Below are 18,122 nucleotides of genomic sequence, written 5' to 3'. Positions count from 1 at the left end.
GGGGGGGCCCATTGCTCCCAGCGTGGGTGGTGGGGATGCGACCCCCCTGCGAGCTCAGGAGATGTCACCTGCAAAGCGTGAGAGCCCAGGGACAGGGCGACACCCTCCCCTAGCCTGGTGGCATTTGGGACACCGGGTGCTATGGTGCACGGGGGCTGCACGGGCCCCGCGCCCCCCCCCCCCATCCGTGGGGCTGGCTGACATCGCTCGCTGCTGAACTAATCTCTCCCCCAGCAGCAGCTTCCCGTTTCCTTTCCAATCCCTGCACCGGGGCCAGGCAGGAAGAGCCGGCCAGATGTGCTCTCCTGGGGGGCCACAGCCCCCGCTGCCCTCGCCCCCATAATCCCAGCAAGGGTACCCAGGGGGGCTCCGGGCCCCCCCCCCCCCCCCCCCCAGGCACCCTGCCTGCTCCCTCCCTCACTCGGGGGATGCTGGCACACGGCTCCTTGCTGGGGAAACCATCAGCGAGGTGTCTTTTGGGGTGAAAATGTCATGCTGGGGGTCCAGCACCCCACAAGGTTGGGGATGTCCCCCTCCCCAGCCCCACGGGCATCACAAGACCCCCCAGGCGTGGTGATGCTGGGAGCTCGGTCGCAGCCCGGCGCTGGATGCGGGTCCCTGTCCCTGCCACCCCTCCTGTCCTCCCGGTGCACCCGGTGCCGCCGTCACCCCAGACATTAGGGGCAGCATCCCGGGCTGGGTACCAGGAACTCCCCCCCCCCAGCCTCTTGGAGCTCAGGCAGCAGCTCCTCGCCCCTACTTTGGGCCGGCTGAAAATCACAGAAAATTCACTTAAAATGCCCCTGCAGCAGAAGCCGCAGCCTGGTTATGGAAGAGAAACACCTGGGGAGCAAGGAGAGGTCGTCGGGGTGGCCTTCGTGTCAGCGCCTTGCGGGGTCTGGGCACCCATCGGGGCAGCACCCAGGGGAGTTTCTCCCACAGGGGATGTAGGTGATGCTGTGGGGTGGCTAAAGGGGGGCAGCGAGTGTCTGTGCCTGGGATGCCAGGGTGGGCGGCCGGGTGAGATGGGGAGAAGCACAAAAGGGGCAGCACAAGGCACAGCAAGCACAGGGCAGCGGCACTCAGAGGGAGGCTGGGCGATCAGAGGGACCCCAAAGCCCCAGGGGCTGGTGGCTCTGCAAGCCCTGGGGGTTATCCTCATGGGGGCCACCACGTCCTGGTCCATGTCCCCTGCCCTTAACCTTGCTGGGACAGGTCTTGGGCCCAGCCCCGCCAGCAGTGTTGTCCCTGTGTGCATCGGCACAGAGCAGGCTCGAACCTCTCCGAGGCAGGAATCCTGCAGCAAACGGGTGGGTGGAAAAATCCAGCACTCGTCAGCTTGTTCCCCCCGCGCCGTCTGTCCAGACAAACTTCCCGCTGTCCGGCGGAAGCCGCCCCGTGCCCACGCACACCCACCCACGGCCGTGCAGCTGTGCAGAGCCCAGCGTTGCTCCCTCCAGATGCGCAGAGCCCAGCGCCCCCCTCTCTGTCCCCTCCCAGCCCCTGCCCCCGCTGAGCGGGCACCCTGGGGTGCTGGCACCCAGCGCAGCCCGGGGGTGCTCGGTGCCCCACGCCGTCCCGCAGCTCGGTGGCTGTGCACACACCAACCCCTTTATTGTGCCAGAAACCACAGCAGCAGCAAACACCAGAGGCAGCCTGCGGCGGTGAACCCGTCACCCAGGAGGGGACCTGGGGGGCTCCTGGAGGTGGGGGTCACGCAGAGCCTGGGGGGACCTGGAGCTGGCAGGGCAGGACCTCGGGACAGAGAGAGGGACGGTCCCAGTGCTGTGCTGCTGCAAAGCCTGGGCAGGTCCCACACAGACCCTCCACTTCTGGGGCCGTGAGGAGCACACCCAGAAGGTCTCAGAGCAGCAAGGCAAAGCCCCTTCCATGCCAGGAAGTCTCCTTCCCCCTTTTTTTACCTCTCCCTGCACCCAGTCCTGCATCCCGCTCTGCCACCTGCATGGGGACATCTCCACAGGCACCAAGTGCATGGGCACCAGGGCGGTCCTCCCCCCTTCCCAGCACCCCTGGTTCCCGCAGGAGGACTGACGGAGGATTTGGGGGGCACCAGGTGCCATGTCCCCGCCACCCCCCCTCGCTGGGGGGGGGGCCGTCAGGCCTCGTGGTCGCTGGTGCTCAGGTGGTCCTCGGTCAGCCCGGTCTCATCGATGCGCTCCAGCGAGTCGGCGTGCTGCAGTGAGAGCTCGGCCAGGCTGAGGCTGGGCAGCGTGCTCTGCTCCGGGTACACCCAGGGCTTGTACCCGGGGTCGTGCCTGCGCTTCCACTCGGGGTACTTCAGCCCTGCCTTGTAGATCTTCTTCATTGCCTGCGGGAAGAGCTGGTCCAGCCCATCACAGCCACCCCGTGCTGCACCACCGCTTGCTTCTCTAGGGGGCTGGGCTGGGCTTGGGACACCAGCCCCTCGGCTCCCCCAGCCCCACGGCTGCTTTGGGGCCCCACCACCAGCCCCACACCCTGCTTACCTTGGGTGCCACGAACTGCGAGACCCGGTTCACCACCCACTTCGGCAGCGACCCTGCAAGACCCAAAGCCCCATCATGGAGCTGACCTGGAGATGCCACAAGCCTCCAAAATCCCTGCCGGGTGCATTGGCCAAGGTCTGATGGCTACTGCCCCATGCCGTGCTCTGGAGGGTTCCCCAACATCCCATTGTTGTCCCCACTTCCCTTTGGGTCTCAGGATGGTGGAGATCCATGGTGGGCCCACCAGAACCTCATGAAGTTCAACAAGGCCAAGTGCAAGAGTTGGGGCAACCCTAAGTGTGAACGCAGGCTGAGCAAGGGGCGGATTGAGAGCAGCCCTGTGGAGAAGGACTTGGGGGTGCTGGCGGATGGAAAATCCACGAGGCCACGAGAACGCTCAGAGGGATGGAGCTGTGAAGAAAGGCTGGGAGAGTCGGGGCCATTCAGCCTGGAGAAGAAAAGGTTTGGAGACACTGCACAGCGGCCTTCCAGTACCTAAAGGGGCTTATGAGAAAGATGGGATCCTTTGTACAAGGGCCTGCAGTGACAGGACAAGGGGTAATGGTTTTAAACTGGAGGAAAGTAGATTTTGATTCACTCTAAGGGGGAAATCCTTCCCTCTGAGGGAGGCGAGGCCCTGGCTGCCCAGAGGAGCTGTGGGTGCCCCATCGCTGCAGTGCCCAAGGCCAGGCTGGATGGGGCTGTGGGCAGCCCGGGATGGTGGGAGATGTCCCTGCCCATGGCAGGGGTGGCACTGGGTGGGCTTTAGGGTCCCTTCCAACCCAAACTACTCTGCAGTGCCACGGCTCTCAGCTCTGGAGACCTGTCCCCATGGGATCACACCGCAGCGTCCCCTCCCGGCTCTCACCTCGGGGGTCCACCTGGGTGAGGTAATAGAGGACGCAGGCGCCGGTGCCGTTGGCCTTGATCAGGTAACCGGTCTGCAGGGACACGGCCCTGACAAAATCCTTCCGGGGAGGGTATTTCTGCAAAAAGACCCCGCGAGCCTCAGAGCCTGCCCGAGCAGCTGCCCACGGCTGCCCTGGGGCCCCCAGGGGCCGCAGGCACCCACCGGGTGCTTGACGCTGTAGTTGAGGATGATGTAGTCATCGCCCAGGGGCAGCCAGGAGCGCAGCGTGACAAAATCCCGGTTCTTCAGGGGGCTGGGGCACTTCCCTGCAGAGACACCCGGTTACAGCCTGGCTGGGGGCACCCTGGGGTGCCGGGGAGGGGCTGGGGGCTGCTCACAGGAGTAGTATCCCACGTCGGCGTTCGCGGTCAGGCGCCCGATGTCGTAGGTCTCGATGACGTGCGAGTCCCACTTCTTGCGGTAGCCGGTGTCGTGCAGCACGTCATAGAGCGTCTCGGCGGGGACGTCCTTGCAGGAGATGCGGGTCTGCGGGGAGACAGGCGGTCACATCCCCATCGGGTCCCCCTCAGGTCCCCCTCGGGACCCCGGGACCGTGCCCACCCCCGGGGATGGGGACTTGAGGCTGCTCCTCTTGGCTGGTCCGGCTGCAACCGGAGCCGCCCGCGGGCGCAGGCGCGTGCATTATTGATGGCCCCATCCCTGCTCCTCCCAGCGCTGGAGGAAGGAGATGTCATCTGCTCCTCGTTAGAGGCCTTGCATCTTTGATGAGGTGCGCGGCAGCGCCGTGTAATGGGAGACGGCCCTTTGAACGCGGGTGGCAGGTCCCATCAATCTCAGGCCAGCTTTCCCCGGGGTGAGGTGTCTGCCCCGCGGGGCTGGAGCTGTGCCCGTGGGGCACCGTGGGGTGGGAGCACCCAGCCCGTCCTCACCCGGACCTGCTGCTGCAGGAAGAGCTCGCGCATCCTCCTGGAAGCACCGGGTGCCCCAGCGGGACCACTGCACCCCCCAAATCCCCCCCTAAAGCGTACTGCCTATCCTCCTACAGCCCCACCAAAATCTGCACCAAGGAGCTGTTGGCAGTGCCCCCGGCTGGGCGATGGCGTGGTGATGCTGAGCCCCCTGAACCCTCCTGGGACCCCTTCTCCATGGGGCTCAGCAGTGGAAAGGGCAGATATAACTCCGCATCCTCTGCCGGGCTGCGCTTGTTTGCACAGGGCTGGACATTGCCAGGACCCTGCCAGCCTGTCCTGACCACCGTGCCGCTGCTGCTGTCCCCATGTCCCTTCTTGTCCTTCGGGCGCCTGGACACGGCTGTGCTCCACCTCCTGCACGGGGATGGAGGTGGTGCAGCAGCCTGCGGTGCCCTGCAGCCTCCTCCTTGCCCTTCTGGAGGACGGATGTGATGTTGTGATGTTTGCCTCTTCCTGGTTATCAGGGACCTCCTGCAGTCTCCGTGACTTCAGCCAGACCCCTTAGCACCCTCGGGTGCATCCTACATGGTCCTGTGGACTTGTGAACGCCCAGTTGGCTTGTGTGCTGCTTGGTCCTGGCCTGGGAGCTTGCCCTGGCTCACCACCCATCCCATGTCAGAGCTGCATCTCTGCCTCTCCTCCTTCTCCTCCTCTTCCTCATCACCTTGACCCTGCCAGGCCTCCGCCCGCAGCAGCATTGCAATCACCATGTGCCTGCACGCCCAGCTCCTCATGGAATCACAGAATGCTTGGGGTTGCAAGGGACGGTCCTTAAAGGTCACCTGCTTCCAACCGCTTGCCACAGGCAGGGATGCCACCCACTAGATCAGGTTGCCCAGGGCCTTGAGCACCCCCAGGGATGGGGCATCCACAGCCTCCTCCTGGTGTCGCGCTGGGCTGCGGCCGCTCTGCGATCAGGAGAGCGGTGCAAGAGCCTCCTCCAGCACCCTCTGCCCCAGGTGCCTCCTCACCACCTCCTCATGTCTCCCAACTCTGCAGGTCATGGTCACCCTTCCCTGGTGGAAGCCCTCCTTGCCAGGTCAGCCTCTTGATCGATTGCTCCAGCCCCACTTTCTCTGGCAGACCCCATCCCTGTCTGATCCTCGGTGAGGATCCTGTGGCAGAAAAGCCAGGACAGTGCCCTGGAGCCAAGCGCTGCCCTGTGGGATGCTCCTGTGCTGTTGTAACCCCTCCACCAGCGGGATGGAGGAGGTGACGGGGCTCCCTCGCCCCACAGCCACTCTTGGTACACTCAAGGTCACCCAGCACAGTCACTGGTGCCATGTGTGTGAGCAGCACGGTGTGACAGCCCCAGGGTCTGCATCCCAGATCCATCCCCTGGCAGGCAGCAAAGTCCCCAGCACAGCACGTGGGGCACCCGAAACCCTCAGGGATGCTCGGCTGGTGCGGGACGTGCGGTGATGTGCCCCACGACGGCACGGCCGGGGGAGAGGCACCCGCCTGCCCATCTCATGCCCTGGGGGCTCCCGACAAGGCCATCTCCACAAGGTCGTTCCCACCTGAGCAAGGGCAGCGGCAAGGTGAGCGCACACGGGCGTGCCCCTGGCACGTTTCCACTCCGCAGCAGCGTCCTGGTCCAGATGCTGAGAGCATGGGGCAGGCAGAGAGCCCGCGGGGCATCTCGCCAGCTGCAGAAATGCTTTTGGGGCCAAACCCCCCAAGCGCTGCTGTTTGGGGCGGGCTGCAGCAGGGTGCTGGTGTGACAGGGGGGCGCGCAGGAGAGGGCTCACCTTGATTTTCTGCACGGCGCAGCTTTCCTCCTGGCCCTGGCTCCAGACGGTGACGCCAGCCTTGTTGTAGCGGCAGTGCCAGCCCTCCAGGCTCTCACACTGCTCCCTGAACGAGCTGAAGTCGGAGTCATCCGGGATATAAACCATCTCCCCCGCTCTGGACATGGGGGCTGAGCTGAGGGAGGCTCCTTCAGCCTCACCGCCCGGGGAGCCACCTCCTGTGCGTGGCTCACGCGGCCATCCTCATCCTCACGGCCCCGAGGATGCACAGAGCCCTGCGGCCACACGGCACGGCGGGGAGGAAGGCTCCTGCCCTGCGGGTGTATGGCAGCTGCTGGCAGCTCGGATGTCTTCCCTGGGCTCGCGGGATCACGTTTCTCTCCAGCTGCCCGCCGGCTCCTCTATTATTCAGCAGGTAGCAGCACGCGGGTGGCTCAGTTTTCAGGGCAGAGCTGCCCCTGGCCCCCCGTGTCCCCGTCCCTGCTGTCCCTGCTGTCCCCGGGGCAATCTCTGAGCCTGACTTTGCAGCAGCAGCTCGCTGGCAGGAGCACGGAAGAGGAGGTGCAGCACCCGGCCGTGCCCTCCCTGGCACCCAGCGGGGGCCAGCCCCATCCCTCGGGCTGCTGGCCTCGCGCCTGCCGTGGCCCGGGACACAGCTCGCCCCAGTTGTCACCCTCTTGTCTGCCACCTTGTCCCTGGTGCTTTTTGCTGGGACCCTGCCCATGTGCTGGGTGGAACCTGGCGTTACCTGTCCCACCTTGGCGATGTCCATGAGCTCCCCGTCGGTTCCACTTCTGAGCTTCTCGGTGTCCACCTGGGCCGAGGCTCTGCCCGTGCTGTACACCCGTTCCTCCCGGTGCAGCCTCGCCTGCAGGGCTGTGCCGTGGGTGACGTGGGTCCGCGGCCAGCCCCCGGGGGGATGCTGAACACGGCCCCAGCCCTCACCCTGTGGTGCCCAGCTTGAGCCCAGCCACCAAGCAGGCATCGAGGCACCCTCACTTGGGCAACCCCCCTGGAAAGAGCTCCCTAACCGCACAGCTGAACAACCAAAGTCACCAAAACCACCCCCGGGCCCACGAGGCCCCACTGCGAGCCCCAGCTCGGCCCCTTCCCCTCAGCAGTAAGACCCCCTTCTCCCAGCACGGCTGCGGTGACGCCAGGCGGTGTCGGCACGCCGGAGGGAAGGGATGCCTTCAGCGGGGACCCGAGGGCTTCAGGGTGCCCACGGGAAGCTCGCGAGGCTCGGCAGGGCCAAGTGCGGCGGCCGGCAGCGTGTGCGGCTCAGAAAGCCAACCACATCCTGGCTGCACCCGAAGCAGCGAGGCCGGCGGGCGAGGGGGGGACTGTCCCTGCTGTCCCCTGCTGTCCCCTGCCACCCCTCGGCTCGGGGTGGGTGCAAGGCCACGGGGCTGCTGGAGAGGGGCCACGGGGGGGGGCTGTAAGGAGCCGGGGAGGGACTTTACCAGGACATGCAGTGGTAGGGTGAGGGGGGTGGTTTTAAATTTAAAAAGGGGGGATTTAGACGAGGTATTAGGAAGAAACCCTTTACCACGAGGGCAGCGAGGCCCTGGTGCAGGGGTCTGCAGGCAGCTCGGCCCCGCAGGAGCCGCCCCACGGGGGGTGCCGGGGGGGTCGGGGCCGTCCTGGGGCTGGGTGTGCCCGGAGCGGCGGAGCCGAGGGGAGCGATCGGGGCTGCCCCCGGCAGCTGCTGGGCTCCCGGCACCCGGCCCTGCAGTCCGTGGGTCGCCCACTGGGTGTCACGCGTGCTCCACCGGTGCCAGCGACAGGGAGAGGCCGGGGGAGGGCCGGGAGGTGGGGACGAGCCGCGGCCGGGGGGAGCCGCCTGCGTTTGGCCGTGAGGCAGGGGGTGAGGCAGCAGAGGCCTTCCTCCTCCTTCTCCTCCTCTTCCTCGCTCTGCCCTGCGTCCTCCCCGCTCCTGGTAGGGCCTGAAGCCACCCAAGGTGGCCTCCTTGGCCACCCCGAGCCCTGCCAGGGACTGGGGACAGAGCAGGGCCGGGGTGCCACCCTGCACCAGGACACCGCTGGTGGGCATCCCCTCCATGCCCTTTTGCGGGGCTTCTGCTGCCACTCTGGGGGCTTTTAGCGGTAGGGGAATGTTTTTGGGGGTGGGAGGGGACGTGCTGCCCCCCATAAGGCCCAGCATACCCAGGGTATCAAGCCCTGTCGGGTCACTTCCCTGTCCCCAGGGGCTGGCATGGAGAAACACAGCGGAGGGACAAGGGGACAGCAGTGGGACAGCCCTGCTGGAGCACTGTCCCCTGCCTGGGGCACAGGTGGCTCACACAGGCTGCTGGGGGAAGGCTCAGGCACCTCTGCCCCCAAATCTCCCTGCCCTCTTCCTCTCATGGTGTCAGGTCCCCTTTACCTGTGTCCCCAGCCGGTGACGGAGCCAGGGCAGCACCCACAGTGGTGGGTCCACCTCGTGCTGGCACAGGCTACAGGTCCCAGCAGAGGAGGGTCACAGGGTGACGTGGCACCAAGCCTCCCGAAGTAGCTGTGCACCTCTGTGCCACCCCTCAGCATCCTACAGCTGACAGAGGGCCAGGTCAGGTCCCTCCCCATGCAGCTCCTGCAGCGCTGTGCAGGTGGCCTGCGAGGTGTCCCCGTCCCTGGCTGTCCCCCTGTGCCCAAATCCCTGCTCTGCTCAGCTCCACCACGGCTCTCCCAGCCCTGCAGCTGCTGTGCTGAGCTGCGTTTGCACCACACCCCGGCTGGGCATCAGGGTGATTTAAGAGGCGTGTGAAAAACATCGTTATTTTTCCCCCTTTCAGCCGCAAGTCAATGCTCGGGGAGAGATGGTTAATTATCTCCGTCACCCTCCTAAATCTCTTCACGAGAGGATTTGGCTGCAAATCTCCTCATCGTTTTGAAGTTATTAGCCAGCGTGGTGCCCAGCAGCACCAGGACCAGGCAGGATGCAGGGACATGGGACAACCAGGGCCACCCCAGGGTGATGTCTCCACGCCGTCCCCATCCCCAGCTCCCATGGCCACCCGCTCACCCCCACCCCCTAAGCCTCACTTTCCCATGCAAAGCCAGCGCAGCGCTGAGATACGCCGGAACAAAGTGCCACCTTCCCGATAATGCCATTTATTGGACTAGGTGACACGCAGGCTTTAGGGGATAGCAGGAGAATCCTCTCGGCTCAGCCGCAGAAAGGATTTCCACAGCCCTCCCGGCGGCTTGTCAGCGCGTCCCCGAGGAGTTATTACCTCCGACTGCTGGGAGCTGGATGCGTCCCTGCCCCCTGTTTGCTGCTTTGCAAAGATTACGCCGCCTTTGAATAAGCTCCGTGCAGCGCGGCTGCCGACGCATCAGACAGGGGCTAATCAGAAAATGAGCAGGGGAAGGAAACTTGGTGGCAGGAACTTATCTGCGGCGCGGGCGCGCTGTGCCAGCTGCTGCTGCTCCCGCGCCCAGCCCTGGCCGCCGGCAAAATGAGAAATTTCCCCGAGATTTCAGCGCTGAAGGCTGCTGTGAGTGTGCGGTGTGGGGAGTTGTGCAAGCACACCTGAGTGCACAACACGCAAACACACAGGTTGTGCATGGGTGCGCCCGTGCGTGGTGCAGACATATCTGTGCACGAGTGCACAAATGTGCAGGCACGGGTGTGCCTACGCTCATGCGTGTGCATGCGCGTGCAGACGTGTGTATATAGATGCACACGTGCACGTGCATCTGTGCACACTCACACCTGCATGCATGCACCTGCACGTGCATGCACTTGCACACGCTCCTGCCCACGTGAGCGTGCATGCAGCCGCACGCGCGTGGCCACCTGCGGGTACCGTGGCTCCTCTCCCATCGCTGGCAGCGCACTGAGCCCACCGCTGCCCTGCTGCTCAGGGGCGGCGTTGTGTCCTGCTGCTGCACTGCGGTGACATCCGTCCCCATCCCGCAGTGCCACCATGGGCAGCCCCAGCAGCAGCACAGGACACCCCTGGGTGTCCCCCCCTCCTGTCCTGTGCCCTGGGGAAGGGAGCAGGGCCGGGAGGGTGAAGGTGATTAAAGTGTGCCATTTGCTTTATTTAAGCACAACCGTTGTCGGGGAGAGTTACGGGGCACTGAGCTAGAAAATAGCATTTACAACCCCGCCTCCTGACACCCTCAGCCCTGACCCCTGCAGACTTCATTACCACCATGGCCCTGCCACCTTGGTGGCACTGAGGGCAGGGGACAGGGGCGGTGCTGGGAGCCCCGAGGCTGCTGCATTTTGGGGACGCACGGTCCAGCCGCAGCATCGGCTGCTCTGATTCCCTTTCCTGACCCCTTGGGGTGCCACTGGCTCCGTCCCCACTCGAGGCTCGTGCCCTCACGTGGATGATGCGGGCAGGTGCCGAGCATCCACGCTTGCAGAAAAACAATAGCATTTGGTAGCTGGGGGGGGACTGGGGGGAGAAATGTTCTGAACGGATTGAAACAACGCCGTGATCGGGAACAGATGCTGGAGACAGGGGGAGGCAGGTGCGTGGTGCGGCACGGGGCCAGCTCCAGCGGCTCCCACTGCACAGGTGGGGAACTGGGGAGCGCCCACCTGCCCCATGGAGAGCCCTGGGGACACATGAAAGGCTCCCTTCCGCCTCTTGCCCCTGCCTGGGCTGGAAGACAGAACTTGTGGCCCTTTTTAACCCTTTGCGTGGCCCCACCGCCTGTGCCGCGTGACGCCTGAGCCCCCCGTCACCCGCGGGGGATCCGGCGGGCGGCAATCGGCAGGCGCGCGCTGCGGAGCGGCGCTTTTCTTCTCTAATCTTCTTATTTCATTTTAGCATTTACAATACAGCCAGCCGGTAATCCTGACATCAAACACGCCACGCGGCACTTTCAAGCTGCACCAGCGTCAGGCTGCACGAGCGCTGGCAGGAGCTGGCAGCTCCGACGGCTGGAGATAACAGGCAGGAGGAAGGCGAGGGAAGCGGCTCCCGTCCTGCAGAGCTATTCCCTTGGGGCCACCCGCAAGGTGCCCTCCTGGAGCCATGGGAGCTCTCCTTTGGGGTGCTCTGGGGGGTGGGATGTGTGGTGGGGGTTGGAAGCCTTTGGAGCCAACCTGCAGCTGGACTTGGGGCACGACAGGGATGGGGATGCGATGTGGGTGCAGGGATGGGGACGCAATGCAGATTCAGAGACAGGGACCTGGTGTGGATGCAGGGATGCTCTGTGTCTCCATCAGGAAGACACATGGGGACAGCTTTGGGTGGGGGGCAGTGCTTGGTGTTACCTGACAGCACCGCCAGTGATGGGTCAGGGCGGCGCTCCAGCACCATGGGTGCAGCTGGTGATGCCCAGAGGTCCCCCACCTCAGCTGAGCCCCCCCCAAACCGACCATCCTGCAGAGTGAACCCCTCTGGATCAAAACCTAACCTGCATGCTCGGGCCCCCTCCTCTTCCTCAGCCCCGCTGCCCATCCGGATGGCGACGCCGATGCCCATGTCCCCGTGCGAGCCCCAGGTCCCCCAGCCCCTCGCTTGGTGCACGTGCTGGGGGCACCCCGAGGAGCAGCTTCGGCACTAATCCCTGCCTCGGTCTTCGGGATTTAATCAGCACCAAAGCACAATGCTTTCTATCTTCCCTGTGGCCGAGAAGAGCTGAAACTCAACAGGAATTCATTTCCCTAATTAGCTCCGGCAAGGCCTCCCTCCCGTGCACCTCCCACCCGGGGACACCTCCCCGCAGGATCCGGCCCCACCCGCGGGTGCTGGGGCTGCAGCGTTGGACCCAGCACCCACAGCCGCGCGCGGCGGTGGCACGGCGCTGGGCACGGGTGACGCGGTGACGGGGAGGCTGACAGGGAAGATGAATGGTTTTAATCACGCCGCTTACAGGGCACCAGCTGAAGTTTCGTGTAAGTTATGATAGCGACAGTTTGCACGAAAATTGTATTTCCAGGCTTCATTGACTGGCTTAATGAGAATCTTTACGTGTCAGATATTAAATTAAGAAATTAAAGAGCTGTTGCGGTGTGTATAGACTCCTTCCCTCGCACCGAGCTGCTGCTTCCAGATCAATCAGGAACGCGCCTCTAGAAAAGATGGGAGAAGCCTTTGATTTTCTGTCACCGGGGAAGTGAATCTAATCCACGCTGGCACCTCGTTCATGTTTTATTAAAAGGAGGAGGAGGCGGGTGCTGGCCCCCTCCTCTGCCCACTTGTCACCCGTGTCCCCAGGCGCCAGCGTCCCGGTGACGCTCAGCACCCGGGGACAGGAGCTGGACCCTGCCGGCTGGGTTTGACCCGAGTCCCCTGCTCATTTTGGTCTTCCCCCAGATTTCTGCTGGTGACGGGAACCAGGACAAAATGGTGCCAGCCCTGCTCCCGCTGTGCCCGCACCCACGCTCCCCACGCCGCAGGCAGGCAGGGGACAAGCAGGGGACAGGCAGGGGACAGGCAGGGGACAGGCAGGGGATGCGGCTGTTGCTGCAAGCCGTCTGTCACGGCAAGACAAATCCCCCCGGCCCTGCAGCACGCCATCCATCTTCTGCTCCTGTGCTGGCCCTGGCTCTCCTTGTGCGGGGAAAGTTGGAGTAAACAGCTTCATTCGGCGCTAATGTGAGCGGAGACGTCGTTGGCTGTGTCAACTATTGATTTGCCTCGCTACGGCCCCATCACTCACTCGGGTTTTTCATTTTTTGATATTATGCTCGGAAGGGGTGAAGCTCCGTGCACTGGGCTCACCGTGCCTGGCCCCAGGCTGGCCTTGGCCCAGGTCCCCGGGTCTCCAGGGGAGGGCCCTCACTGAGGCTGTTCCCACCCTCTGCTATTCCCAAAAAAGCTTCCAGCAAAAAATTCCCCGCTCAGGGGATGATAAAGACAGATGCTGAATGAAAGCCGGGATGCTCTGCATGGCGAACCCATCTCCCTTTTTATTCCCCCTCTCCCTAAGGGGTGGGTACACAGATGCGCAGGGCTGTCCCCACTGCTGTCACCGCCGGGCAAAGGTCCTCGGATCCCTCATTGCACCGAGGAAGCGTTCGAGGGATGCGATGGCAGCCCAGCAGCAGGACGGGCACACACCTGCGCACACTCACACATGTCCCTTGCACAGCTGGGGCACACACATCCTCCCCAGGTAGGGTTTGGGGTGATGTGAGCAGAGCCAGGCTCTGCAGGACAGGCCGGAGTCCCCATATGGGTGGTTTGGGACGTGCTGGTGCCTTGTGAGCCTTGCAAAAGCGTCCATGCGCTCCTGGCCCACAGGTGTGTGCCTGATGGAGGTGAGGGGTGTGAGAGCACTGCGCGGGTGTGTTTGTGTGCTTCAGGCCAGGCGTGCAAGCACGTGTTCCCAGGGGTGTGTGTATCCGTGTGTGCGCGTGGTGTGCACGAGCACCTGGGCACATCGTGGTGCCGAATGCCCGCAGAACAAGGGATGTGTACACGTGTGTCTGTGTGCACCAGCAGCGTGCACGGGGGATGCAGGATGTGTGCACACCCTGTGTGCGCAGCTCCCTGCTGGGTGCATGCAGGATACGTGTGCACGCTGGATGTGCGTGTCTGTGAGTTCCTGTGTGCAAACGACGAAGGTTTGCCGAGCACAGGGTTTGTGCTTGTGTTTGTACGTGTGTGTGTGTAAACGTGTGTGTACATGTGCGTGTGTGTGCACGTGTGCACGCTGAGGCATGGCACGGGAGGGGGCTGGACCATGTTGGGTGGCTTGCTGGCCTCCAAAGAGCAAATGACAGCGATGGAAGTCCGCCACCCATTGACCCTCCCCGATGGCCAGAGCCACGCTGCCCTGGGTGACCACCAAGGTGTCACACCTCATGCTCAGAGCGGCACGGGGCTGCGGCGCTGCTGTGCTCTTGGGGGATGGGGACAGGGGATGGGGACAGGCAGGGGCAGTGGCAGGCACTGCCACCCCCCCTTCCCCACACACAGCCTCCTGCGCCTTGCCCCATTTGCTTCCCTGTCCCTGTGGGGTGGCACTGCTGGGGCGGGTGCCCGTGCGGCTCGGTGTCAGCGTGCAGCCTCCCCGCTGTCCCTACACAACGTACTGCGAAGCCACCTGCCTGCGGGTGGCCGGGGGGTCCCTACAGCCCCAGGGGTGTCCCCAGGGCTGGCTGCAGCCTGAGTGACAGCCTGTCCTACTAATGAGCCCCCATGCAGGGCAGGAGGGCTGACACCCGCAGCCACCTCCTCAGGCCATCCCTGGGGGCTTGGAGCCACAAGGCACCACCGGGAGGTCCTGGCCGGGGGGGGCTGATGCTGCGGTGAGGCACCCCCATGGAGCCAGAGCAGCACCTCTGCTTCAGCACCACCACTCCTGCGGCATCCTCTGCCTCAGCATCGTTCCTGGAGCATCCTCTGTGCAGCACAGCACCTCTGCCCCGCTGTGCCTGTGCCCTGGTGCCAGTCCTGGCTCCAGCCCCCTGGTGCACACCCCCCGTCTCCCATCGCCGTCCCTCCCCTTGAAGGCACACACACCTAATCCGCTCGTTAGCCTATCCCACCATCTAAAACCAATAAGCGGGTGAATGCCGGAGATAATTAATTGATCAATTAGATAGAGAACTGCCTGTGCTTGTGGCACTGCACGCACACGGAGGGGAGGCAGTGCCAGGGCACCTGCCCACTCCCCAGTCCCAGCTCACAGCGAGTGGGTGCTGCAGTTCACACCCGGTCATGGTCATGGTGCACACCCGGCCGTGCACACCCGGCCGTGCACACCCAGCTGCATGCAGTGCATACCCAGCAGTGCACACACAGACATGCACACCCGGATCTGTGCACTCCCAGCCCTATTGGGTGCACACCCAGCAGTGCACACCCAGCTGTATGGGGTGCACACCCAGCTGTATGGGGTGCACACCCAGCTCTGTTAGGTGTACACCCAGCTGTGCACACCCCTGTACAGTCCCCATGCCTGCCCACTGCTGTGGTGGGCACACGCTGAGCCCTGGTGCTGCACACACCGCTCTGTCCCACATCCCAGTTCCCACCCAGTTTTCTCACCAGCCACAAGGTCACAGCGGAGGGGACAGCCACCATCCAAGGTGACACCAGCAGCCGGGGCCAGGGTGCCAGGTCCCCAGAGCATGCCCATGCACTGCTGTCTCTCTGAGCGGGGTGGGCTCAGCATCCTCATGGAGCAGCGCCTGGGTGCCCCAAGCAGGAGGATGAGCACCCCGGCGGGCAGGGTGGGTGCCTGGGGGGGGCAGGTGGGCACCGCAGGGAAGTAAATAATGCAGCAAAACACGTGTCTGCCACCCCCCTCCTCCACCGACTTTGAAAAGCAACACATTACCCTGATCTCCAGACATGAGTTTTTGTCACCAAACAGGGTGATGAGGAGACTTTGAAGCAAATACAAACACCGGGAAAGGGAATACATAAGAAGGGAGTCGCGTGTTCTCTTCAGAAAACAATTGCGGTGTCAAATCCTTGGAGCAGCTCTGCGGAGGGGGAGCTGCTAACCAGGAACCTGACAGCCACGAACATGGGAAATTATCATCAAAATACAGAAATCCTCCCCTTGCTGGCAGCACTCCTTCCCACGTTGGGCACCCTGGGTGCCCCTTCCCTGCTTCCCACTGCACCCCATGAGCCCCGGCTCCTGCAGTGGCATCGCTGTCCCTGCTAAGGATGCGGTGCCCCAGCCTCCCGCACTGCACCCCAGTTCTGCAAAAGCTGTGGGAGATGGGGAGCAAGATGCTACAGGGGCAGCAGGTGGGGGAGGACAGGGATTTGGGGTCCAGCGCCCTCCCACCTGCAAACAGCTGCTGGCCCTTTGCACACACTCGTGCTTTGCATGCGCACTTGAAACCTGCAAAGACGGCTTGCGTGCATGCGTGCACCTGCCCTGCCTGTGCCCTGCATGCAGACAGCTTGCACACCTTGCACGAGCACCCATGCTTTGCACACTCCTCCTGCCTTATGCGTGGGCTCACGCCTTGCACAGGCTCTCACATTTTGCACGTACACTCATGCCCGAGCTCACACCTTGCACACCTCTCCCCGCAGTCCTGCACATGCCCTACGTGCATGTTCCCCTTCTCCCCCACACCCTCCTTGAAGCAGAACAAATAAAAATATATCTGTGTATGGAGGTAAAGGCAGCACTATGTATAGCATGGAAGATGGGATCATTCTGTGGCAGGGCTCTCTCTGTGGCTGCCAGCTCCTGATGGATTTTTCTTGGACGCTTTGGATGTCTGAGCAATTCGGGCAGGACCAGGGTTCTGCCTTGGAGGGCCTTGGTGACACTGGGGACAGGGGGTGGGCACCTCCGTGCATCACACGGCCACCTCGGTGCCGCCAGATGCACGTGCACTCGTGCTCTGCACGCTCAGCACGTGCATGCACACCCCGTGCACTGCCGCAGCACGTGCACGCGCACCCCTGCACAAGCATTCCTGCCCTGCCCATGCACAGTGCGCACACGCAGCCCTTGCACACTTCTTCATGCCTTGCACACCCTTGCACACATGCTTATCTCTCCCTCATGCACCTGTGGCCTGCGTGTACACTCCCACCCTTGCACTTGTACACTGCACCTGTGCTCAGACACTCAGTCACACTCTGCACGCACACCAGCACCCCCGTGCCCCCGGACCCTAACCCTTGCTCACGCACACCCGACCTGTGCACGCACCCTACCCATGCACTCATCCTACCGTTGCAGGCACCCTCCCCACGCGCAGCCCTGCAGCTGCCTCCCCAAATCTCTGCTCATCCCTGTCCACCCCCACATCCATCCGTCCGTCTGCCACCTCCCCGTGCCCAGTGCTGGGCACCCTTCTCCTCCCGCTTTATCTTCGGCTCCCAGCTGCTCTCGCCCCTCCCCGCCGCAGCCCCCGTCCCTCCTTCTCCCCACTCTCTCGCCGTGGTTATCACTGCCTCGCACACATCCCTCCTCCCCGCTTCTGCTCAGCCTCCTGCACCTCTCCGCGCTCCCCTTCTCTTCGCCCCACAGCCCATCCCCTCCATCCCCAGCTTTCTCTCCTCTCCATCCCTCCCTCGTCCCACCCCGCCACGGTCCAGCCTCCACGCTGCCCGCCGTGTCCCCTCGCCCCCGTGCCCCTCGTCACCTCCGCATCCCCGTTTGACGCCGCTGCTGCAGCCTCCAAAGTTTCCACCGGAGCCGGGCTGCGGGAGGCGGGGAAGGCTGCGCCTCGCTCCCAGCCCCGCGACGCCGCGCTGCCACTCCGAGCGCTCCCGCCTTATGAATTTTACATTATTACCCACTTTAAAGTATATAAAATAACTAGTCATAAATTATTGAGGGGAAATTTAAAATACTACAAATGTTTATAAATGTTTATCAAGAGGTCTTCAGAAGTGAGCTGGCGCAGCCTGCGCGGCTTCCCGCGGCTGGCAGGAGCGGGGGGACAGCGTGGCCCTGCCCGGGGAGGGGGGGGGCTCGTGGGACCCCCGGGGGGAAATCGGTGCCGGCTCCCAGAGCATCCTTAATTCATGTCCCCTCAGACGGCAAGGAACAAATTCTCATCCGTGCTGTTCCCTTCTGCCAGCGGCACTTCCCATCGCCTGCTGCTGTGTGACCCTGCTGGGGGCTCCCCGTCCCTGTCCTCGTGTGAGGGGATGTGTCCTGTCCCACCGGGGGGGCATCCTGACCCTCTGTGGACATGTCCTGTCCCCAGCGCACAGGGTGGGGACGTGTCCCCTCAGGCAGGCTGGCATGCTGCAGGTGGGACACCGACGGCATCCCTGGTGTCCCTGGTGCTGGCTGAGCCTTAGCACAGCTGCTGTGCCCTGTGCTGTGGTGAGAGCAGCGGCGGCACTGAGATGTGCCGGGGAGCCAGTGGTGTGCAGGAGGGGACACACCAGGCACGGGTCCTGGGCTGCGTGGTGACCAGGCAGGGCACAGCTCAGGCACCAGCCTCAGAACCGGCTGGCGGGGGCCAGCCACGCATGTGTACAGCCCATGTACAGCCACACACGTGTGGTCCTGCAGCTCGCAGTGCTGCCAGAAAGCACAGCACCATCAAGCATGGGCAGCTTGCACAGCACGGCATGGCACAGCATGGCATGGCACAGCACCACACGGCACAGCACGGCACGGCACAGCACGGCAT

At 63.8% G+C, this 18,122-nt stretch overlaps 1 protein-coding gene across 3 annotated transcripts; it reads right to left on the bottom strand.

Annotated features, from left to right (window-relative positions):
• Positions 1-1,589: 1,589 nt before the first annotated feature.
• On the bottom strand, positions 1,590-17,165 carry LOC118173902 (START domain-containing protein 10-like). Of its 3 annotated transcripts, XM_035338868.1 has the most exons (7): positions 17,118-17,165; positions 15,335-15,511; positions 3,735-3,882; positions 3,559-3,662; positions 3,355-3,472; positions 2,487-2,539; positions 1,590-2,329 (listed from the first exon to the last, which is right to left on the bottom strand). In XM_035338868.1, exons 2-7 carry the CDS (start codon positions 15,419-15,421, stop codon positions 2,117-2,119), a joined length of 723 nt encoding a protein of 240 aa, XP_035194759.1. In that variant the 5' UTR covers positions 15,422-15,511; positions 17,118-17,165; the 3' UTR covers positions 1,590-2,116. The 3 variants fall into 3 exon arrangements, with proteins under 3 accessions (XP_035194759.1, XP_035194758.1, XP_035194757.1); XM_035338867.1 differs by lacking the exon at positions 17,118-17,165 and having other exon boundaries at positions 15,335-16,972; XM_035338866.1 differs by lacking the exons at positions 15,335-15,511; positions 17,118-17,165 and adding an exon at positions 6,080-6,949.
• Positions 17,166-18,122: the final 957 nt, after the last annotated feature.

The sequence above is a fragment of the Oxyura jamaicensis genome, chromosome 13, assembly GCF_011077185.1.
Source record: "Oxyura jamaicensis isolate SHBP4307 breed ruddy duck chromosome 13, BPBGC_Ojam_1.0, whole genome shotgun sequence".
NCBI lineage: Eukaryota > Metazoa > Chordata > Aves > Anseriformes > Anatidae > Oxyura > Oxyura jamaicensis.
This window is presented reverse-complemented; position numbering and strand designations above follow the sequence as displayed.

Excerpts from the sequence above, each read along its gene's own strand:
- LOC118173902 (XM_035338866.1), bottom strand. The coding sequence starts at position 6,244 with ATGTCCAGAGCGGGGGAGATGGTTTATATCCCGGATGACTCCGACTTC. Across the intron at positions 3,883-6,079 it reads GCGCCGTGCAGAAAATCAAG|ACCCGCATCTCCTGCAAGGA; the intron begins GTGAGCCCTCTC and ends GTCTCCCCGCAG. Across the intron at positions 3,663-3,734 it reads CGACGTGGGATACTACTCCT|GGAAGTGCCCCAGCCCCCTG; the intron begins GTGAGCAGCCCC and ends GTGTCTCTGCAG.